The sequence below is a fragment of the Pipistrellus hanaki genome (genome assembly GCF_964339955.1).
Source record: "Pipistrellus hanaki genome assembly, chromosome: 5".
Classification (NCBI taxonomy): Eukaryota; Metazoa; Chordata; class Mammalia; order Chiroptera; family Vespertilionidae; genus Pipistrellus; species Pipistrellus hanaki.
This window is the reverse complement of record NC_140507.1, coordinates 51,345,157-51,369,852: the sequence shown is the minus strand read 5'-3', so window position 1 is coordinate 51,369,852 and position 24,696 is coordinate 51,345,157. Positions and strand designations below refer to the sequence as shown.

The following is a 24,696-nucleotide window of genomic DNA, read 5'->3' as shown; positions in this document are numbered from 1 at the left end:
GGACATGTTCATTGATTTTTAGAGAGAGTGGAAGAGAGAGAGAGAGACAGAGAGACACATTGATAACTTGCCTCTCGTATTCACTCCGACTGGGATTGAATAGGCAACTGAGGTATGTGCCCTGACTGTAATCAAACCTGCACCCTTTTGGCATATAAGAAAATGCTCCAACTAGCCGAGCCATACCAGCCAGGGTTCACTATATTTTTAAAGTTATTTTATTAGTGTTTGCTCTTGGTCTTAACATATACATCTTAACTTATCAGACTTTACTTTAGATTTATACTAAATTAGCTCCTGTGGAATAGAGAAATATTACTCCTATATAATTCTATCCCTTCCCCTTTTGTGCTATTATTATTATACATATTATATATGTATGTATATGTTGCAAACTCAATAATCCATTGAGTTATTATTCTTTTACTTTTAAAACAATAATTGTCATTAAATAGAGATAGCTTTTGGTGGGGGAGGGGGGTTGCAAAGGGCAATAGTAATAGTATAAGAGGATTTTCCAAGTTGATCAGAACTTCAAACTGAAGAACGACTTCCTAAATTCACAACTGCCCAGACTTCCATTTTAAAATACTTGAGGACAGAAATATAATCTCTAACATCCAGACTTGCTACACGCTGGCTCTTTGGCTTTGTCTGTACTTAGACCCATATGTTCTGCTGCTTCATGCCTCCTCCGAAGAACATTCTGTTAGTTCCATAGAAAAAAGTGCCAACCCAGACAAACTGAGAAACATGTCCTATGAAAGGCAGTAAGTGCCACCGCCCTGTCAAAAGGACCGCTAAGAGGAAAATGCATTCTCTGTTTCCAAAGTAGAAACGGTAATGGCTGCAAGAAAAAAAAAAATGGTGGGGGAGAGGGGAGGAAAAAAAGAATATTCATAATCTTCTTCCAAAACGAATTCTCCTGAAATCTTACCCGAAATGGGGTGTTGATTCGACTGGTGAGAGTGTCTAGGATGTGAACATTCTCGTGCCGGTGCAACAGGATGAAACGGAGGAAGATCTCAAGTAGCGCTGGCTCGGAGATGCTACGCAGAAAAAGGTCCAAGTAGGCAGTTGTGGTCATGACCTCCTCCACAGTCACCTGGGACCAACGACAGCATGAGCACAGGTGAGCATCCTCTTGACACTATGATACATGCCTCACCGCAGTGACCCCATCAAGGCAAGGACACTCCTGCCACAAGAACACACCTCAGAGCTTCATCTGAAGCCCGTAACCTATTCACACTCTACAACACCTCATGCTGCTTCCTCCCTTTAGTTCAGTAAGGGAAAAGCAAAGGCATGAAGAAGCTGTTCAACGTTCAGACAACTCTAATCATCAAATGCAGTTCACAGTCCATAAAGATTTCAGGATGTAATCTCAGAGGGGAAAAAGATAATGGAAAGTATTTACATGGTCAGTAAAAAAGTAATTAGATAGCTCAGCACAACTTGTTTCATTATTAGTCATTCAATAAGTATTTGTTGAGACCTGCTATGTATCAGGAGCTGAAAACATTAAGAAGATCTTTTCGGCCAGGAAGATAGATTATACATATGACCTAACATACAAAATAATATGCTAACAAATGGCAAATGAGAGGTGAAGACACAAAGGGATGCGGATGTTCAGATACGTTTCTGGAAAGTTGCAAGTCACTGCATAATATACATAAAGTGTTACTTATAATCTGCTATAAGAGTTTACGGCTTATAAAGTAACGGCGGCTTTTTTTTTATAATACAAATTAGTATTTTCTACGTGGTGTGATCTACCCCAGGCAGTAAAATTCCAATCTTTCAGGAAACAGAATTATTTAAAGAGTCAAGTTTTTCAAAGAGCTGAGGATGTGATGCTTCAAGCATCAAGAAATTAATATTATCATTGTGACTGGGAATATTTTAAGAGCTAGCATACATTTGTCTTCCTAAAAGCAGAATATCTCATCTCTTGCTGAACAGGAAACATCAATTGCCTTATGGTCTGTGGTGCAGAAATACGCAAACAGGGCCGCATGAAAATCACTAGGGAAACTTCAAAGCTTCAGACTCCAATCCCATGCCCTAGAACTCCTGGCCATCTCCGCTGCCTGATGACACAGGAAATGGCCGGCGATGTATTCAGCGGAATTACATTTTCTCTTTTTCAGTTTTCCATCTTCTTTATTTCTCCCTTTAAAATGGGTAACTGTCACTTTATCATTCGGTCACTGGGCCATTCCTTTTATATACATTTCTCTTCCTCTTGTAATTTTCTGCTTTTAAAACCCACAAAGCAGTTTAGACTAGACCTCCAAATCTGCTTGTATGTGTGTAGAGGGCCCTTGTGCGGACACATCTGTGCATTATGACTTCAATTACTTCCACGAATTTCTTGAATCCTAGGTATATTCTAGGTCAATGAGTCCAGGTGGGTAAGAGATTGCCAAATCAGTTGTGCCTGTTTTCTTTTTGCTGAGCAAGGCATGCCTACACACTGCATGTCAAACTGCTCTCTCAGAACCCATTGACAGCTCACCAGGGGTGCCCTGGGTGGTCTGAGAACGGTCTCAGGGACCAGAAACCCTTCCCCCACCAGCTCAGCACCAATGTTGTGAGAGCCACTGTATCATTGGAGCCACTTCAAAGGGCTCTCTGTGGCCCAAATATAGCAAAGGAAATGTAAGCATCAACCACTTAGCAAATAAATTACCTTGAGAAGAGTGCTTCTCGTGGGCTGCCCAGGCTTCTGAAACAAGCTATTTCTATCTTGTGTCTCCCAGTATTCTGCAGTTACTGGCTCCTGGCACTTAGTCCTGTCCTGGGACATGGGCTGTCTTTTTCCTTATTACTCCAATGCAATGTACTGGGCTAGCACCTACGCAGCACTTAATAAACATCTCCTACACAAATGACATCCCCCAAGGACCCAATGAATCACATTGACCAGAGCTGAGCTTCATTTTTAATTCTTCTCTCTTCTCTTCATGTGTCCTGAAGGACCCAGAGAGAGGGGGCATTTGTAATGAAGACATAAAATAACAGATGTCACCAAGTAGCTGGAGGGGGGGGGGGGGGGCAGGGAAATGACCCACAACACCTAACAGGTAGTTTCATGAGCTCACACCCTTTCCACTAAGGCAAGCTCAGCGTCCTTCTGTAGAAATTGAATCCCAAATCATTTCAACGATTGTCCAACTCCCTAACATTTTGACCACTAGACAAAAAGCAGCACTGATCACTCCAAATGGGCGTGTAGTTTCATCTTCCTTACTGAGCACTGCTGAGCAGACCTTCATGCGGAACTCTGGGAGCGGCCTTGGCACCAACAATGCAGCACCAGCGTGCCCCCGACCCCTCAGTTACACAGGACCTTAACAAGCTCAAAAGCACAGCAATCAGCCCTCCAGAATATAAGTCTCAGCCTTGAGGGCTGCCATGGGAGGAGGGCACTAAGCATCTATTGTTTACCATCTTCGGCTGGATACCAGTAAATGGTGTGGTTTTTTTTTTTAATAAATCAAAGCTGTCATTTATAAGTTAAGAGGATTTAAGAAAGCACTTGGAAGGACAGCACTTACATAACGTAGTATAAATATTAAGGACCCAATTCTACTGAGCATCAAATTGCACACTCATTATAAATCGAGGTCACAGTCATCTTAAACTCATACCCAAACCAGGAAAATTTGGAGCCCTTAGGAGCCTTTTATCCCAGAGAATCTTCTCCTGGCCCATTATCATACTTTCCAGAATCTTCCTCTAATCCACCAAATAGGCCACCTCCTTCACAAGGATGAGACCAGAGCCTAAGTGTAATCACTTGAAAGGTAACAATAAACCAGAAGAAAGCAGCCCTGCTGTGCAGGATTAAAATGGAAGCTTCCACTAATGCCCCAAAGAGGGAGCATTAGCCAAACAGGAAGCAGCCTCCCCATCATGGTCCAATTACAAAAGATAAGCAGCTGTTGATAGTAAGACCTTCTGACTGTCAATATCAATTTATAAAGAATTGCAGGTAGCTACAAATCTACATAGAAATTCTAGAAGAAATAATAAATGAGGTTCTATTTTACCACTGTAGAGCTTAAAAATGTTATTTCTTACTAAAGGTAGAACAGAATGACTATAATTACCTAAGGAGACCTCATTCCTACAAACAAATAATTATTCTTGACAAGGTAAGTACAACTGTAAACCAAAATAGTATATCTGCTTAGGTACTTTTTTTTTTCTGGTTGGGGTCAAATTGGTATATAACATTCTATTAGTTTGAGGTGTACAACATAATAATTTGATCTTTATATATATTATAGTTATTGACACAATAAGTCTAGTTACCATCCATCACCACACAATTGAACCCCTTCACTTATGTCAACCACCCCCTAATTCCCTTATCCTCTAACACTCACTAATCTGCTCTCTGTATCTATGAATTTCATTGTTTTGTTTATACATGTTTTGGTTTTTAGAGTTTATATATAAGTGAAATCATATGGTATTTGTCTGACTTATTTCACTTATTTCACTTAGCATAATATCCTCAAGTTCTATCCACCTTGTTGCAAATGGTAAGATTTTCTTCTTTTTATATATATTAGTGGCCTGGTACACAAAATTCATGCAGGGGGGTGAGAGGTGTCCCTCAGCCCAGCCTGCACCCTCTCCAATCTGGGAACTCCTCAGGGGATGTCCGACTGCTGGTTTATGCCTGCCTCTGTGGGACATCCTTCTCACAGTCTAGGACCGCTGGCTCCTAACAGTTCATCTGCCTGCCTGATTGCCCCTAACCACTCTAGCTGCCACCCTGCTTGTCCCCAACTGCCCCACACACACTTGCTGGCATGCTCACCCTCAACTGGCTCCCCCTACCATCCTGATTACCTCTAATAGTTTCTGCCTCAGCCCTTCCACCATGGCTTTGTCCAGAAGAATGTCCAGGAAGGTCTCCTGGAAGGTCTCCCAGTCTAATTAGCATATTACCTTTTCATTAGTATAGATACCACATCTTCTTTATCCATTCACCTATCTATGGACACTTAGGTTATTCTAAGTAATGTCCATACTACCCAAAGCAATCTACAGACTCAGTGTAAACCCTATCAATATTTCAACGGTATTCTTCATAGAACTAGAACAAATAACTCTAAAATTTGTATAGAACCACAAACACCCTGAATAGCCAAAGCAATCTTCTGAGAAAGAAGAACAAAGTGGAAGGTATCACATTCCATGATTTTAAACTATACTACAAAGCTATAGTAATCAAAAAGAATAGTATTGGCATAAAAACAGACACATTGATCAATGGAACAGAATAGAGAACCCATAAATAAATCCATACATATATAGTTAATTAATTTATGACAAGGAGCCAAGAATGTACAAAATTGGAGAAAGGACAGTCTCTTTGATAAACGGTGGTGAGAAAACTAGACAGATATATGCAACAGAATGAAATCAAACCACTCTCTTATACCATACACAAAAATTAACTTAAAAATGTATTAAAGACTTGAGTGTCAGACTTGACACCATAAAATCCCCAGAAGAAAACACAAGCAGTAGGCTCCTTGCCATAGGTTTGGTAACTATTTTTTTTTTTTATCTGACTCTAAATCAAAGGTAACAAAAGCAAAAATAAACAAATGAGACTACATCAAACTAAAACCTTCTGCAAAGCAAAGGAAACCATCAACAAAATAAGAAGGTAACCTACTGAATGTGTATGCAAATAATATATATCTGATAAGGGGTTAATGTTAAAATATATAAAGAACTCAACTCACAGCAAAAACAAACCAACAAATGAAATCCGATTTAAAAATGGGCAAAGGATCTAAATAAGACATTTTTCCAAAGAAGACATGCAGATGGCCAACAGGCACAGCAAAAGATGTTCAACATTACTAATTATCGGGGAAATGCAAAAAAAAAAAATGAAATTACCTACCACATATTAGATTGGCTATTATCAAAAAGACAAGAAACAGTGTTGGAGAGGCTGTGGAGAAAAGGGAAACGCATGCACTGTTGGTGGGAATGTAAGTTGGTACAACCACTATGGAAAACAGTGTGAAGGTTCCTCAAAAAATCAAAAATAGAACTACTATACAACCCAGAAATTCAGAAATTTCTACTTATCTGAATGAAGCAGAAACACTAATTTGAAAAGATCTCTGCATTCCTATATTCATGGCAGCATTACTCACATGGCACTCTTATTGTTTACTATTCAGCTCACATTGTAGAAAGGAGCCCTGATTCAGGTATGTAATTTTACTGCTCTCAAGTCCTGTTTAATCTATGCTTTGAACTAAATCTCTTTCTTCACCCTCCTTTCCATCCTTCACTAGCCCTTACCTGTTCAACCAATCCCTTAAACAGGTGTTTTTTCAAACTATAGTTTGAGACTCAAAAGTGGGTAGTGAAATCAATGTATTGGTTCACTAATGGGTTAGACCAGATTCAAATAGAAAATATTAGAGTACATTGCATGTAGTAAAAGCACTGTCTGTTTAATTTGGTATACATATTTTATTGAAACTATATGTAGTACAGTATATTATATATGTATATGCCTTGTTATATAGTCAGTAAAACACACACACACACACACACACACACACACACAAATGTATAAGATTAATTTCTGGCTGTGCATTACAGTCAAAACATCTGAAAGATACTGAAGCATCACTGCAGTAACCAACCCAATTCACAGTCCTTTCTGCCACCCTCCCACCGCCGGTTCTCAGCACCAGTTTCCTACACCCCGGGCTGTGACCCGGTGTGGTCTGGTCACGTGCATAACTGAGATCCGTTCTCTGCGCAGGATGGCAGGTGATTCACAGAAAATTTACTCCTTTTTATCTTAGCCTCGGAGCTCAAACAGTACATTCCTTAAATTAAAATTTCAAGCTTCTCATATATGGAGAAAATAAAGAGTGCTGCCTTTTAGAAGGGAGGTGGGTGGGAAGGGAGGAGTTGACACTGTTATAAACTCTCTCAAACAGGAGGCCAGAGCTCAGCCTGCCATCCTGCCCACACGGCAGCAGCACATTAACTTAATGCACAGTGTAGGAGTGAAATTGAGCATATAGACATTCCGACCTTTCTGTAATCAGCTCGCGTTGGGAAATTCCATTTGCATCTAAATTAGCACCAGAATCCTCCCTGTAATGGCAGGTTTATTATATGTGTCCTGAAAAATAAAATTCCCACCTGCTAACTGCTGTGCGTGTGTGTGTGTGTGAGAGAGAGAGAGAGAGAGAGAGAGAGAGAGAGAGAGAGAGAGAGAGAGAGAGAGAGAGAAATGCAGTCACATTGGAACAAACAAACAGGTGGGTCCTACCTTCTGTTGCTCGGGCAGTGGGTCAGGTGACTGTTGCACCCTCACCAAGTTAGAACCACACTTGTTTGGCATTTCCTTTGATTAAGGGGAGAAAACTAGCAAACTAAGGGTTCAGCTGGGCCACCTGTTAAGCCTGCAGCCTCAGCAGTCCCAACTGGAGAGTTAGGAAAGGAGACCAGGTGAATGCAGCCCACGGAAACCAGCAGTGGGGACAGGGATGAGGAGGCTGGACTGCATGAGCCAAGCATGAAGTGGTCTTTATGGGGAACACAGGCTGACCCTGCTGGCTGCTGCCAGGGAGAGACAAGCCGACAGGCAGGAGGCATGGCCACCCGAGTGCAGCCAAAGAGCAGCAGCTGAATGGGCTCTTCTCGGCCATCCTCTTCCCTCCACGGACACAAAGCCCGAAGAACATTCAAGCACAGAAGGGAAGGCAAACACCCTGGTTCTCAGCGAGCAGCACCTCAGCCAGAAACTCAGAACAGAAAACGTTCAATTATGCCAAGTCTGAAAGAGTCTGCAGTTGATAATCCAGGCTCCCTCCTGCCTTGCCCACTCACAGCTCCCTTCTGCTTATCAGGGACCTCGAGGCCACACACTGCAGTGACAGGACTCCCCCCAGAGGGAGGCTGGGGAGGTAAGTGGAGGTGACTTCCAAAGCCAGTCAGTTTGGCTATTTATTCCTAAAATATCCAAGGAAGGAGGAAATTAACACAATGGCTACAAGGACTTCAGCAACATATTTTAAGGAAAAGATATTCATAATAAAGCCAGTCTCTGCCCTTCTTCCCCAGAATTTCTTCAATGTATCTGTAATGCATTAAATATTATAATTAAATCAAGTACATGACTGTTATCTATTTTACATCCCCCAGTTGGTTCTCAGTGTACAGATGACATTGTCATGAATGATAGCGACTGTTATGGATGCTGCACTTTGCAGGGTTCCCCCCTGCCTACACTTGCTGGCAATGGGAACACATCAGGAAGGGCCCTGGGTAAGAAGCATGAAGCACATGGAGGTGCTGCACGGGGCCTGGGAGGAAGGGTGAACAAATACAGTTCTGAGTGCTCTGCTGGTGTAAGCAGAGGCCGGAACCATCGGAAACTCTCAGACCTGCGCCTCTGTGAGATCTGAGCCAGGAGTTAGGAGTGATGTGAGCCTCACAGAGGCCTCAGAGAACACGGTTGCCAGCACTGAATAGAGAATGAGGTTTTATGGTTTTCTGGAAAGAGCACAGGTTTTGGGGCTACACAGATCCAAGTTCAAATCCTCACTTGTATCATGTTACTTCATCTCTTTGAGCTGATTTCCTCCTCTGAGAAATGGAGATAATTCACTACTATAAAGAATGAAGAGGATTGCAGTTACTGTGCATAAATCTCAACACGTAGAGAGGACTCAGGAATGAAGAAGCCATTACTTTCTGATTTGGGACATCCACCTTAAAATAAGCTGAATCATGGCAAGAAAGGACCCTGAAGTGTGTGGGGCAGGGGGGTATCTGGTGATCGGAGAACAAAATGTGCCTGTCTGCATATTTGGGGGTGGGGTGGGGAGTACAATAGTCCATAGAGAAAAAAACCTACCCCCACTACTCCCACCCCCATCGCTGCCCAATTCCCTCCCAGGCACTTTACAGAATCAGAAAGGGTGAGGTGGTCACAAGGGATGGATTAGGACAGACCCCAAAAGTAAGTGTGTCCTAGTACAGGACAGAGTTAGAGGGAGGACACTGGAACTCTCTGCAATATTATTTTGTCGGTAATTGTCAGTGGTAGCTAATTAAAACCTAGCTCTCATGGGCGAGCTGACCAGTATCTGGGAGCAGAAATAAGGCTGCCGCCACCACCAACAACGCCCCTATCTATGTCTGATGGGCCCTTGCTGCAACTGATTCCAGTCCCCGCCCCCAGAACATCAATATTCTCTCCTGTTGTCTATCATACACCCGTCCCGGGAGGAGTCAGCCAATGGCTACTCTAAAGCCTCCCTTTCTGCCCCTAGGTGTATATAATTGTACCCTATTGCTTCATTGTAATATAGCTTATCAGAGTTAAAAAAAAAATCAATATATCGTTCATTATATTTGAACCCATCCAATAGAAATACTCCAAAAATCACATAAAGAAGATATTTCATCCTATGGCCCTGAGGTCAGACTTCACAGAGAAATTCTGAGGCATTTCCCTTCAGAAGCAAAGAGCTGAAGAGTATTCCAAAGATCCCTCGGCCCATTCCTTTCCTGTTTGTTTCAGAAAAGGTCTTCCCTCTTGATTCGAACCTCTTAGTTATCATGTGAAGAAACAGAAAAACAACAGGCACATCACTGATCAGTTTGCAACACCGACCACGATATTAAAGACATTCTCCGCATGGCCTTCCTTCATTCCGCTCGTTGGGACCACACAATCTCATGGGAACAGATTCAACCTAAGTGGAACATGTACTTATTGTAAGGACACTCCGCCGGAAGGCTGAGGAGGCGGGCTCAGAAGGGAAGGGAGGTCTGATGCCGGGCAGCCAGGATACAAATCCGCATTAACTCTTCTCCTAAGCTCAGACAGGACTCCACAGCTTCCTCTGGCAAGACAGCTCAGTGCGTCTCTCCTACCAGAAAGCATTCCTCGTGGTCAAAGAGACGCAGCCTGCTATTGTGTAAAGTGAACCCGAGTGTAAACTGTAGCTGAGAAAGAAAGAAAACCTGCCATCTATAAATGAAACTGTCTGTGTAAGGAATATAGATGGCACTCTGTGTGGAGCACAGGGAAGATCCAATACAATTTGGTTATCAGTAAGAATAAAATAAAGTCAGCCTGCTCTCATGTTAAGGGGTGGTGATGAAGACATGCTGCTGTCCTCCCTCCAAAAAAAAACTCAACTTTCTTTTCTCTTACTTTGAAATTCTATTAAACCAACCAGCTCCCTTTCTCCGTTCTCTTAATGCATTTATCCCTCCTTTCAGATTGCAATGTTACTGCAGACATGACTCTCTCTGACCTATGGTGTGAATTCTCAGAGCACCTGGTGCACCCGCGGGTACTCAAAGGGTATCAATAAATGTGTTGAGTAGGAAATCGGCAGCCCTGGAACTAATACAAACACCCTGTTGTCACAGCCCATGTAGGGATGCCTTCATTAGCGAGGTGGTTAGATTATTCTGACAGGACGTGAGCGGCGGAGGAAATTTTTATTTTCTAGTGAAAAGCATTGCATTGGAAATACAGAGCCCAAACGTAGGCCATGCACTGGAATTAAGGCAACCTAGTCAAGTGATCCTTTGGGGGGAAAAGGAATGATCCCCCAGGCTCCCCCCTAATTTCTTTTCCTGATTAATAAGACAGTTCTATTGAGTTCTGATGGGGCTGACCTTCCACCCAACAGTAGAAGGGAAATGATTTATGAGCCAGAGTCTCAGCCAGCAGCTTCTCTGGAATGAAGTACCTGAGGACCATTACAAGAAGGCGGCATCCCATGCCTGCCACCCTCGCCCCCAATTCAGTCTGCCTCCGGGGTTACATGTATCGCTTGGGGGTGGAGTTTGATACACAGGCCAATTCTCTGAGACACCAAAACTATAACAAAGGCAAGTTCTGATGATACAAGACAGATTTCACTCCTGGCTTATTTTCCATTAGCGACGGAAACACCTCAGCATAATGGAAGACTGAGATGACACAAATGTGTCTGCCCCAACGAATTCAATCCTCCCAGTCTTTCTGGTGGTTTTTCTCTGTTATCCCAAACCCACCATTAGCTGGTGCTGGACAGTCACAGAGCAAGACACGCAGAGGAGCATCCTGCCGGAGTTATTCTTTCTCTATGCAGTGCAGACCCAAAAAAAGAGGGGAGGGTGGGCCCTTTAAGAAAGTCAGTGTAGGGCAAGAGAAAACTACATCAAGAAGGTAAAATAAACCAACTATTCACTTCTTTTCTGTTTCCCTTGCATTTTTTGGTTTTCTTATGACTACTTCAAGACAAACCTGTAGGGCATTTGTTGCTGATAAATTGTTAATGTTCTCTTAGGAGAGTGCAGGGAAAGAATAAAAGATTCACACCAACTTTGAGACCGGATTCTCCCTCCCCCTCCACACTTGTTCCCAAGAAGAACACCTCCTGGCTGCCTTAGATAAGGTGGGCTTTGTGTGAGTTCCTTCCTGGATTTCTCTGTGTGACCATTTCTATCTTCTCATAATTCTGATGCTAAAGAACTGAGTCCTTTGGTATAGCATTATCTTCTTCACGCACTTGTTGAGATGAAAAAGAAAGAAATCTAATTTCCCATTTTAAATCAAGAGCAAGCTTCAATTATAACCCTAATTTCCCTCTCCTACATGGGAGAGAAGTGATGTGAAGCCCTGCACAGAGGTCAGAGATGGCACCTGAACTGGTTCAGACGAGAGAGAGAGAGAGAGAGAGAGAGAGAGAGAGAGAGAGAGAGAGAGAGAGAGAAAGAGAAAGAGAAAGAGAGAGGTGAATAAGTGTTGTCTTTGAACCTCTATTATTTTTACAGTAGTAAACGTGAAGTAAGAAGCACTATGCTAGGAAAAGAGGCTGAGCCAGTTATGTTTAGGGTCAAATACTCCTGCTGGGCTTCCTGGGACCCAATCTCTGAGCCAAGCCACTACATACGAGCATTTCTGCAAATTAGGAAAAGGGTGCCTCCCTGGGCAGAGTAGTGGCCCAGACCCACGATTCGGTAAGTAGATGGCTTGGCCAGAGCAGAAGGTGCCTTCTGCCAGTTAGATGGCGGTGCCACTTCCTAAGGACACAGGCCCCTGCAAGGGCACACAGCCTGGGGGGCAGAATGGGAACTTCATCTCCCCTAATTGCCCCCTCAGCAGGGCATCCGTGCGCAGTGGGCAACCTTTACAACACTATGCCTGTCCAACCTGTGTTTTTCCAATAATTATAGTAACGGAAACTTCTAGCTTCCTATCAATAGAAAGAGTTTCTCCCTTGGGAATAAATCCTAACTTTATAGCTAAAAAAAACTGCATTTCCCTTTTCCTTTTCATCTAGGTATGGCTGTAGATATCCTGGCCAGGGAAGTGTAAGCACAGTCAGTGTATGGAATAGGGAAGGATCATTAAAGTGAGTTTTCTTTTACATAAAGGGAGTTTTCTATTATCCACAGATAATCCTTATGCAAACTGATACAGTGTGTGTTTTTTCTGGAAATAAGACAATTTGCTTTTTGAGTAAAGTGCTACAGAGATCTCATCCGCAGCCTAAAAACAGTGCCTGGCCTATACAGGATGCTCAAAATTTATTTGTTGAGGGAATTGAATTGATAAATGAATGTTTCACATCAAGAGAAGGCCAAATAACATTTGCAGCCCATGATAAAGCAGACTCATCTCCTAACCCATTTTCCAAATAATCCTCCCAGGCATGGGAACAATGGTTTTCAAACTTGTTAAAAACCAGGACCCATTATATTCACAATGACATACAATATTTACTATTACCAAGTACAATGCATCCTGATAATTTCTATTCCATTTTTAAGTGCTAATTGCCACCCACCAAATTGACTTTTTGATTCATTGATGTAACAAGACTTGGAAACTATTTTTAAAAATATAGATGTACTTATTTATCTGTTAATTAACAAATAAGAGCCAATACTAAAGTTTAGTTGTGGGGTGTTTGTTTTTTTTAATTATAAACCTAAAGTACTTTAAATTAATGGAAAGAAACAATGGTTGAAACAACCAACACATTGTGCTTATTTTGTCGGAAATTTTTGTACAACAGTGAAATGTGATCACTTATGTTGTGGGGTCTCTACAACATAAAACAAATATTGAATCTGCCCTGGGAAAACCTGCCTGGGACTGGGGAGGAGCTGAGAGCTAGTTGACCCTCCTCCCCGAGTCAGCTCCAGCTTTCTGTTTCCATCTGGCACGGGGCACACCCTCTCTCAGCACTCCCAAAGCCAGGCTGTCTTTCCTCCAAGTTTGGCTCCTAACTTTCTACCCTGTAGGGCTAACTACTTATAAATAGCTGTTCTTTCTCTTTGCTGATGATGGAATGCAAATGTGCTTCCTTTCTAAGCTATACAAATGAAAATTTAAGGAAGAAAAGGGCATCACAGGGTAGTAGAAAATGGACTGCAGTGGAGATATATAAAACACTTGTGTTTAATCCTTCATATCTGGTGACCTCAGGCAAGGGATCTTTTGGCCTCTCAACTGTTATGGTTGTGAAACCATGGTGTCTGGCCTGCCTGCCATGTAACCCAGCACAGTTCGTGATGAGATGGGGTGGAAGCTTCTGTGAAAAGTGTCTTCCTCTGCAAATTTTGATGCAACATAAAGAAGTGAGGTTCTACAAGATAACAGAAGAACACTCTAGAACCCTTAGGAGGCTTCCTAATGTACCCCATTTCCCCGAAAATAAGACAGTGTCTTATATTAATTTTTCTCCCAAAGATGCGCTAGGTCTTATTTTCAGGGGATGTCTTATTTTTCCATGAAGAAGAATCCAGTATACATTTATTGTTAAATGAAAATAAAAGAAATTTATTACCTGTATACGGTAGTACGGTAGTTGTCAACACAGACCAGACAAACTGTGAATCCTACAGTATCAAGAATTTATTCATTTATTCAATGACAGTCATGTCATCATCTTCTGGAACATCATCATAACAATCCAATTCCTGAATTTCCTGGTGAATTTCTTGTGACTCCATTTCTTTCAGAATCAGTGGACCAAATCTCTCATGTTTAGCCTAGGGGGAGCCTTATTTCCGGGGGTGGGGGGGGGGGGGGATGCCTTATATTTCACTCAGAAGGAAACCTGTAAGTAAGTCTTATTTTCAGAGGATGTCTTATTTTCAGGGAAACACGGGTAAATACAAAGCGGCCACATGAACCCTGCTGTGGATAATATTAAAGAATTTTCAAAAATCACCTATTTTGTATCCTCTAATCCTCTCACATATAATATATTATCCTCGTAGACTCTGAATATTTCTTTTCAAATCATGAGTCTTACTATTCTCAGCTGTGAAATGGTGATGCTGAACTAGATGATCTATGGTCTCAGTTTCAAAAATCTGAGATTCTTTGATCCCATGTCCATGACATGAAACAAAAGCTAATTTCAGGCCCTGGCCAGGTAGATCGGTTTGTTGGAGCATCATCCCAATACACCAAGACTGTGGGCTCAATCCCTGGTCAGAGCACATACAAGAAGCAACTAATGAATGCATAAATAAGTGGAACAACAAATCAGTGTTTCTTTCTCTCTCTCTCTCTCTCTCTCTCTCTCTCTCTCTCTCTCTCTTTCTCAAAATTAATAAATAACATTTTTTAAAGTAGAGGAAGACTGGCTGGTGTTACTCAGTGGCTCATGGGTTGAGGAGGTCACAGTTCCATTTCGTCAGGGCACATGCCCAGGTTGAGGACTTGACCCTCGATAGGGGGCATATAGTAGGCAGCCAAACAACTCTCATCATTAATGTTTCTATTTATCTCTCCCTCTCTCTTCCTCTCTGAAGTCATTTTTTAAAAAAAAAAACAAAAAACAAAAAAACATACATATTTTATTTAAGGGAAGCACAAAACTTTAAAAAAATAATTTGAAAAGCTAATTTCAGTTCTTTGCCTTGGTAAATTAATCTTTCAGCATAATCAACAAAGAACTCTATTCTAATGTAGTGATGAGGGTGCTAACAGCTTTCTTTTGATACATTTATTTAGCCAATTGCATAATGGAGTGCTTTTCATGTGTACAATATACAGGCAGCTGAAAATACACAAAAGAAGTGAACTGTGTGGTCCCCAGTGAAAGTTCAGTAACAAAAATGAGAGGAATCTGAGTGTGCTTACCATTGTGCCAGGCTTTAGCCCCATAAATTACCCCTATTTATGCTTTTAATATGAATTTCTATTCCAAATTAGCTAGAAGTTAGAAAGGTGAAATTTTTGTACAGCTGATAGGGGAAAATTAAGTCTCCAATCCGAATGTTTCCTCCCACATGCAGGATCTCCCAGCAGAGTCTGGCCTCTGTCTGCCTCCCTCAATAACTCTCCCTGCGGGAGGAGGTGGAACAGGTCACTTTGATGAGCCTGTCCCTTCCTCTCTCTTTTCTTCAGTGAGCCAGGCTGCCAGCAAGAAGTGCAGTTTCTCTAACTCTGGGCTTCAACATTAGGAAATCTTGCCCACAGGCATAAACCCTATTCTCCAGAATGGGTTTAATTGGTAATAAAGGTGCTCTCTTGGTCTCCTGTATGCCTCATTCATTTTCCATAATCCTCCACTCGTCACAACTCAACTTTACACCTTAATGAGAATACACCGAATTTTCTAAAACTGCATATTCAGTTTATACTGATTCATACAAATGCCTTACACTGTAGGCCCAGAGCTTCAATGACATGGCATTGTACTCTAGACATAGCCAATTCATTGCAAATGAGATGAGTCCAACATGGCAGCACGCAGGCAGTCCTACCAGAGAACTCGACAGGGATTCAGAATTGATGGCTGTTGTATTTGGGCCCTCGCCACCTTCCAGGCCCACATTCTGACATCTCCTCAGCTTCCCGATGGTCTAGCCCTTTTGGGGTGTCCAAAACCCACAGCACTTCAGGGCAACAAAGTACGATTTATACTAAAGTAATCGCCCCAAATCATATTTTCCCTACTAACTCCCTTCCACACTGTTTAAATAAAAATCTGTATTCTACTTCCTCTAAGGTCAATACTAGAAAGCAGGATAAATACAAGATGATTTATCAGCGAAATGAACTTTCAGGGGAACAACTACGTTTTATGTGATTACTATGTGAGGAGACTAAGCAAGAAGGAGTTGCTTATATGAGAACAAAGACTGAGGCACCTTTCCCAGCTGAGACCTCTGTTGGCAGCCCTTTGCCACCCCAATGCTCAGCTACCACAAGCACAACTGGACACACAGGCCATGAAGTTACTAAAAAAGTTAATTATCATTATCATTAATTATTACTACTATTAATAGGCATTCTAGAAAAACTTTTAAATATATTTTTATTGATTTCATAAACAAAGGGAGGGAGAGAAATATCAGTGATGAGAAAGAATCATTGATGGGCTGCCTCCTGCACACCCCACACTGGGGATCAAGCCCACAACCTGGGCATGTGCTCTGACCCTGACCGGGAATCAAACAGTGACCACCTGGTTTATACGTTGACACTCAACCACTGAGCCATGCCAGCTGGGCTTAACAGAAGTTCTAGAAATAGCTAGAGTCCTATTTTTGTGGCAAGCACTGTGTTAAGTGCTTTACTACATATTACCTGAGTTAATTCACCTTAGTCCCATAAGGTGGGTATTAGGGTTCTCATATGACAAATAAAATTGAGGCTCAAAATTTGAGCCAAAAGTACACAATCAGTGGCAGAAGCCAGAGTCACCAGAGACCAGGTCTACCTGATACCAAATTTCATGTTCTTTATATTATTTTGAGAAGCCAGGATAAGAATTCTAACAGTTCCATAATGTTCTCATCCCCTGCCCTCTAAAAACAGAGCAGAAATACTTCAAAACTAAATAATTGTATCAACTATGTGGGCTGATGAAGGTCAATGACACTGTTATATGAGTTAAAGTTACAGCATTTTCGAGTATTTACACCCATCCCATCCCTCCTCCAACCAATTCAGCTACATGTCTCAGGAGCAAGCTGCCCCCAGTGACAGATCAAGATGTTACTCCAGAAAACAGCTTCTCCAAACAACTCCCTGAGCACCTGACTCCCGGAAACCACAAAGAGAAGTGAATTAGAGGAGGGGAAAAAAAAAAATGCTCTTAAAACCAACAAGAGAAAAAAAAAAAATTTAACATGAGACACCAACATCCCGACTGTCACTGGGACAAGTGCCAACAATATGAAATCAATGTACTCAGATGAGAACCATTACAATAATGCATTAAATTGCCACTCACAAAACTCTGGCCCTCACTGCTCCTGGCTGTCCCTGCAGAGTTCCCATTCCTCGGACCTGGATCGTGCATCAGGACTGACTCCACCCCTACCAACTAGATATGTCAGCATGGAGTCACTTAGACCCACTGGTAACTTCATTACTCCATTCATAACACAGGACAACCTCTGTTCCCAAGGAGAATGCTGGTTTTCAAATCTGTATCTCCAGTGTTCACACTTGATTTGGGATCCAGTGAAGCCCAACACTCTCAAGGATCTACAGCAGTGATCTCAACCCTGGCTGCATGCTAGAATCACCTGGGGAGCTTTTTAAAAATACCCATGCTCATGCCCCACTTGGATATGGTTCAAGAAGAATCTCCATAAGTGAGGCCAGGATTCCCTGTTGATTCTATCACAATGACCCAGTATCACAAAGATGACTGTACTGCAGGGGTGCTAAGGTGCCATTTAAAAATATTTCAGTTGATAGAGTGACAAAAGCTAAAAAAAAAAAAAAAAAAAAAAAAGCAAACAAACAAACAAAAAACAGCAGGTTGACCAGTACTTCACAAATAAAAAGATGACCAAGCACATTCTTCCCAAAGAAAACTTGGGCCTGGGAGGTAAAGGAGCATTTCAGATCGCAGGGAAAAGTCAGTGGTGATATCCCCTGTGCTACCCACTCAGTCATCAAGTTATCCTGCTTCACAGATACCACCTTCTGCCACCTGCCACATAAGTATTTTGCAGAACTGATGAAAACATCTAAAATCACTATTGAAGGAAAACAAAGGGATAATTTGGAAACTTCCCCAAATTCATTTATCCAGTTGAGTACTAGATTATTGTACATGATTGAATATGTTAATTGCCCAATGGAGTACTACTGGATTTCCCAGGAATAATAGCAGGATTGGAAAGCCCATTACAGAAGAGTTAATGTTTGAATAAATGACCTGGAGAATCCAAGCACTGGTTAAAAAAGCAAGGTTGATATATTGCCCACTTCCTTACCCTCCTACCATAAATGAAGAAGAAGGGGTAGAGGAAAAGGAAGGAGGAAGAGGGGGAGGGTCAGTAAGGTGCCTTGTTTTTAGCACTATGAGGCACAAAGTGACCACACCATCATTTCTAGCTGCTAACCTCACTCTCATGATATGAACAAAGGGCTGTGTGTGAGAATCTACATATTAATTAGATAAAAATATTGTTCCTCTCTTTTTAAAGTAGAGCCACCAAAAATTCAGACCCAAGAGCCTCTTAGATCCACTAGAGGGAGCAAGCTCTCCTTCTGGAGCAGACTGAACTGAGGAAAAACTCCAGCAGGGTGCTCCCAAGCAGCCACACACTGCAGAGCAGCCTTCCAAGGAAGGGGGTTTCCTTTCTAAGAAATCGTTGAATTAACAAAAGCATAAGGAGACTTTTTCCTAAATTCTGCATTAGTCGCTCAGGAGTTAACCTATGCCATGGAAGGAATAATGGGATTAAGATTTTCTTTGGAGAAGGGTCATGAAAAGAGATGGTACTAAGGCTTTGAGACTTGGGAATTTGGGTTTTGGTCCAAGGTTGGCTGGTATCAGCTGTGTGAGCAGGTTGCTTAACCTCTTCAGTCTTCAATGTCTTTATCTGAAAAATAAAGAGCTGGGACTAGACAATCTCTGAAATGATGTCTAGTACTAAAATTCTATTAGTACATAATGCACCGTGTTTCCATCTCCAATGTAATCTCTCTGTGTAGATTTGGCAAGGACATGAAACTAAGGTATTAGTAATTCATTTATTGAGAAGATGACATGTTATTAATTCATTTACTGAAAAGCATGTATGGAATGCCTACTGGGCACCAAGCATCAGTTTAAGAGCATGTTAGGAAATAAGGACATAGAGACAAATTAGAGTCCTTTACCATTATTCTACATAGAGCTACTCTATGTCATTGAAATCTACGGACTTCAAAATTCTCAACTACTAAATTCTAATAGAATTATACCTTCAAAGGAAAAACTATGTAGCTACATCTACTAGCTCTCTATTAAAGCATTTAACACAAATATAAATACACATATGCTTATCCAGATATTTTGATGTCTTAATATATAAACATGGCAATGACATATTGCCAATCATAGGCAACATAAGCCCAAAACAGTAAAGTTTTCCCACATCATAAACCTCCATTTCCAGATGTGAAGAGCACATTTCAAACATCCATCTTAGAGCCATCACTGATTCTTCAGAAACCTTTCTTTGTTCATTTTCCTTTGATTGTTTTTATAAAATATCCCTATCTTTCTTTCTATTTTTCCAGCAATATTTATCAGCAACATTTCTCTGGACTTCCACAATAATTAAGAGTTGCCTCACTTTCAGCAGCAGCCATTTCTAGCCAATGCTAAACACCCCTCCCCTCACATACCTCACTTTTCTCCCACTCCATGCCACCCCTGAGTGCCAGCTGTCAGCCAAACATCAGTTCATCAACCTAACTAGCACCCAATAGCTGTAAACTAATCTCACCCCAGCTTTCTCTCTCACTCCCTCACATTAGCTCTACAAACATGCAACTATACTTCATCACCATATCTAGGTTCACCTATTCACTTATTTAAAAAATATAAAAACACCTATTCGGTACAAGTAGGTGTGCCACAGATGTTGCTGTAATATGAGTTCAATGGATGAATGACAAATAAAAAAATTAAAAAAAGACAAAAAAAAAAGGTGGGGGGGGGAGAGGGAACAAGTAGAGCTCGGTGTCATTACAGGAAGAGGAACAGGGATACCTCCAAGGCACCAAGAGGCTGGCTTTAAGCCACAGTGATGATATCCAATGGCCAATCAGGTCCCTATTTGTTCTGTGAATATGCAAAACGGGAGGAAAGATTTAGGTTTCCATTCTCATAACAATATGCCAAGTCTCAGCTGAATTAGGTACCTTATCTGGAACCTCCCTGCTCACAAAATATTCAAAGACCCAGTGCTTCAAGTAGGCTAGAAGCTTACCATGAAAGCTTAGATATTAATTATAAGACTTTCTTTAGAAAAAAAAAAAAAGTAAATTTTCCAATAGTTTCCACATTCTCAGAGGCTTCCCCAATAAACAGTAGACATTTCATTGTGAGCCACAGCTGGTTCACACATGATAGCTCTGGGATAAATAGCAGATTCTCTTAGGCTTTTCTATATATTGATGATGAAAAAAGTATATTTGTATATGGATCTAAACATCTGTGTAGAATCTATACATTCCACTTAGTAACCTAGAATATAGAAAAATGGAAAAAAGAAATAAGGTTACAGTCAACTGGCAACACCATCCATATTGTGTAACCTCCAATTACACGGAGCATGTTTTCCCCTTCTGCTCACAGCTCTGGTGGGACTGCGTCAGCAGTAGAACGATTGTGCCTTATAATACTCTGTGATATACAGGGCATCAGATAGTATTCCCACTACAAAGTCAATGGCATTTCCGTCTGGATTTTTATGGTAATGACATCACTCACTGCCCACATATCTTGACAGCATCACACAGAAAAGCCGAGTTATTTTGTAGTAATAATGGCACTTGTTCAGCATTCTGAAAAAATGGGAGGTACCTCTCTCAATCAAACACTGTACATACATACTTAGATAAGAACCTAACAATCTCCTTTCACTACTCACCTTCAGATACTACTACTTCTACTAATAAGTCTTTAAATTTTGCCAAGTATTTGACCTATGTCATCTGCATTGATGGCTAAAACAGCTCCAGAAGGAAGCAGGGTAGACCATATCCAAGTTCTAATATTCATTTGGAAAAGGCTCTAGTGCTTCCCAAAGTGCTGTCATCTTCCTCCTCATCTGATGGTCACTAGCCTTAGGAGGCTGACACAGTGGAGTTGCCACAGATGAAAAGCCTGGATCCTTAACTGAGTTAATGCCCTGGAGATCACACAAAAGTAGGACCCATGTCTTCTGCATTCTCATCCAATGAAAGAGCATCAATAGCCAGAGTTCCCGCAGAAGGACAGGGATCTGTGTGATCAAGCAAGCGTGGTCCTGGCTAAAGTGTAAACTCCGGGCCTCAGCCCTTCCTATTAGATCAGAATGTCTACTAGTCAGGAGTTCCCATGTAAAAAGTGCCCAGGTAACTGCCTTTGCACATTTAGATTTGAGAACTTCTGACATTGAAATTTAGAATAAATAGGAAACTAATTCTAGAAACAACTGAGTTGACACCACACTCAGAGCAACGAGGAAAGAGTAAGTGCAGAGTCATGCTGTCTATGAAATAAGGTAAAAATGTGTAAAGGAGCAATAGCATATTATCCTATATAAAAGGTTAATTTGCAAATTGACCGCATGGCAGAACGACCAGTAACTATGACATGCACTGACCACCAGGGGGGCAGATGCTCAACACAGGAGCTGTCCCCTGGTGATGAAAGCACCACTCAGCCAGAAGCCCTGAGCAGGGCTCAAGGCTGGTAGGCACAGTGGCGGTGGCAGAAGAAGCTCAGCACTAAGGATGTCCATCAGTCAGACATTCCCCAAGGGCTCCTGGACTGTGAGAGGGTGCAGGCTGGCTGAGGGACTCTCCCCTTGCCTCCCTCTCCAAGTGCATGAATTTTGTGCACTGGGCCTCTAGCCTAAAATAAAAATAGTATAGCACTAAAAATGGCATAAAATTCACTGTCCAGTAATATACCATACCATATGAAGGATGTTTCATTTCAGATTCCGCTGATTAATAGGTAATATTGAGTACTAAGTACCAGAGACAATAACTACTTTAAATGCAGTATTTCATTTATTCTTCACAAGAACCAATAAGGTACATGTTATTACCCACAGTAATATATACACATAGATGAAGGTACTTGACACAGTCATACCGCTAGTGAAACAACAGAACTCAAACTAACATCTCTCTAACCTCAAACCCCAATTTAAAAAGTGTTAAGCTGTTCTTCTTCCCCAAATTTTATTTGATTACAATGCATTAATTGGATGTAGTCAATGGAACAAGCTAACTTTCAGTTTTCAATTAATAAATCAAGTATTTTAAGTCAAATACTCTTATAACTGCCACTAAAATCTAAGTCTACTTAATAGCTGGCTCTCATTGGATAGAGCGATTATTAATTTAGGCTGTCTGAGCCAGCTTGTTTAATATGATTTTTCAACCAAGTTTAATAGTGCTACTGCCAATCCACATTACATAGCTGCAGGCCCAAAACAGGACTGGGCCTTTTAATTACCTCGTTTAACTGCCATCGCAGACGGACTACAGTGATCTTTATATCTGTACTGAGGCCTCTCCACTTCCACGATTCTTCTAAGTTCCGAGTAACTGAGAAGACAGGATTCTTTGGGCTCCACTTGCTCCTCAGTCACAAATGGATCTTCCGCATCAAATGGGAACCACAGTGCAATATAAACATGAGGCGGCACCAGGTGCATCAGCTCCCCTGCTGAGCTCAGGCCTCGGCACACAGAGCAGGGCATCCCAGCTGCCAGATGGCCCTGAGGACGTGAACACCTCCCTGCCTGGAGCCACTGCACCTGCTGGAGAGGCTGAGACAACAGCAGCAGCTTCAGTGCAAAACACCTCGCTGCTCCAGGGCATCCATGAGGTCCTATCACTTTGCACCAGACTGGCAGCACACTGTGGGTCCAAGTGGGCACACAGGTGTGCTTTCAGCGACGTGGAGGCCAGAAGCATTTAAGTGACTGGTCTACTGCAGGCAGGGTAATGAACAAGGTTCCATCTGAACAAGGAGACCTCAACATCATTACAGAAAAGGGAATAAGAAGCCAGCAGAAAACAGAGCAGGACAACATTCAGAGGCCTTTTGTGCTCAAACATCTTGGGTCACTAACCTAGAGAACAGGTTTTAAAAGCAAATTACTGAAATGCATAAGTAGAACTATGAAATGGAGGGACCAAATGCCTTCAGTTTTTAGTATTGCTCTCCCTAGGGCTGGAGCCTAGTGGGCACCTCCATAACTCAAGAAAAAATATAATGGAGGATTTAGCAAAGAACCACCAAACTTAATAAATAAAATCTCAGTGGGCCAAGATGGCAGGGTCAAGATGGCATCCTAATTCCATGGTTTTGATTCCTTTTTTTCCTTCCAACTTCCCACTGAAAGCAATGACTGGTCAGTGGAATTTTACATCATTAGTGGAAACCAGACCTAAGATGTCAAAGTGTTTTTCAACAGAAAGTGACACAGATGACAGCAGTGACAAAGAGCGCCAACATGCTCCGTACCCACAAATGCAACAGGAAGAGCCAACAGGAGACTTGTCTCTGCCCTCCTGCCTCCCAAAGCCCCTTCGCCACCTCCCAGACTAGAGATGCAGGAGGAAGGATGGATGGAAGTGGAGCTTAGTGAGGTGACAGGCTGCTCTGCTTATTCTACTGGAGACTGAAAACAGCAGAACATACGGGCTTAGGTATTCCTCCTATAAACTCAGCACCAATTATAGCTCATTAACATTTATTAATGATGATCATCTGAGGATTGTATTTCATTTCTCTTAAAATCTTCAGTCTAACTAGTTTCATAAAAGTTAAAAACATCCCTAGCTAGTGAGAGCCCAACTGGGCTCTGAAGGGGTCCTCGCCCACGCCACCCACACACACATTAATAGCAAGTGGGTGACTCACAGCGTGGCTGCTCCCAGCCTCTCACATTTTCCATCTTTTCTTCTCTAGTCCCCCAAAAACTTCCATCCATCAACCTAAGTCAATAAGCTATGAATTACTGAGCTCACAGGACACAGCTCATGAATATGTATGTAAGTGTTTGGAAGACAAGATTGCAAAACAAATGGGCTCCAATGTGGCTTTTAGGAACCCAGCACACATGCCTTTAAGGAAATGCCTGAATTATTCTACCCATGTATACTGTTCCAGCATGGTTTCAGCATGCAGAGATGGTAGAAAAATCATTTTTTCTGGTAGATTTTTTTTTTCTGGTAGATTTTTGCTGTTTTTCCAGGCACACATATGTGGAATCATTTGCTGAATGAAACACAGCTAGCTGCTCTTTAAAAAAAAAACAGAGGTACAGGCTTTCTCTCAGGCCATAGTTTTTACTGCTAATGCCTGTGAGCTGCCTGCAGAAAAGGTGCCATCTATACATGCTAATTACTACTCTAAAATGCTGACCCTAGTAAATAAATGTACTGGATGCCTTCCATTTGCCCCTTTCCATCTTTCACCCTGTACAGGGCCTCAGTTAACCTGTATGGACCACTTTTTCCCATGAATCCCTTGCCACCTGGTCTTCATTTGGGTTCAGCCACCAGGACATTGGAGGAAGGGAGGAGAATAAAGTTTTGTTATTTATTTTATTCCACTGACTTCCTCTCAGAGGGTTTGCCTCAGATTTGGTTGTGACCCTCACAGAAGTTCATGGTTCTTATCAGGT

At 41.8% G+C, this 24,696-nt stretch overlaps 1 protein-coding gene across 3 annotated transcripts in view; it reads right to left on the bottom strand.

The window, feature by feature from the left end:
* The window catches only part of FHIP1A (FHF complex subunit HOOK interacting protein 1A), a 197,930-nt gene that overhangs the window by 33,241 nt on the left and 139,993 nt on the right, over nt 1-24,696 (bottom strand). For all 3 annotated transcript variants that reach the window (XM_084884894.1, XM_084884896.1, XM_084884895.1), the window contains one exon: nt 938-1,105. In XM_084884894.1, the coding sequence (XP_084741020.1) occupies nt 938-1,105 (168 nt within the window). The remainder of the gene's footprint in view (nt 1-937; nt 1,106-24,696) is intronic.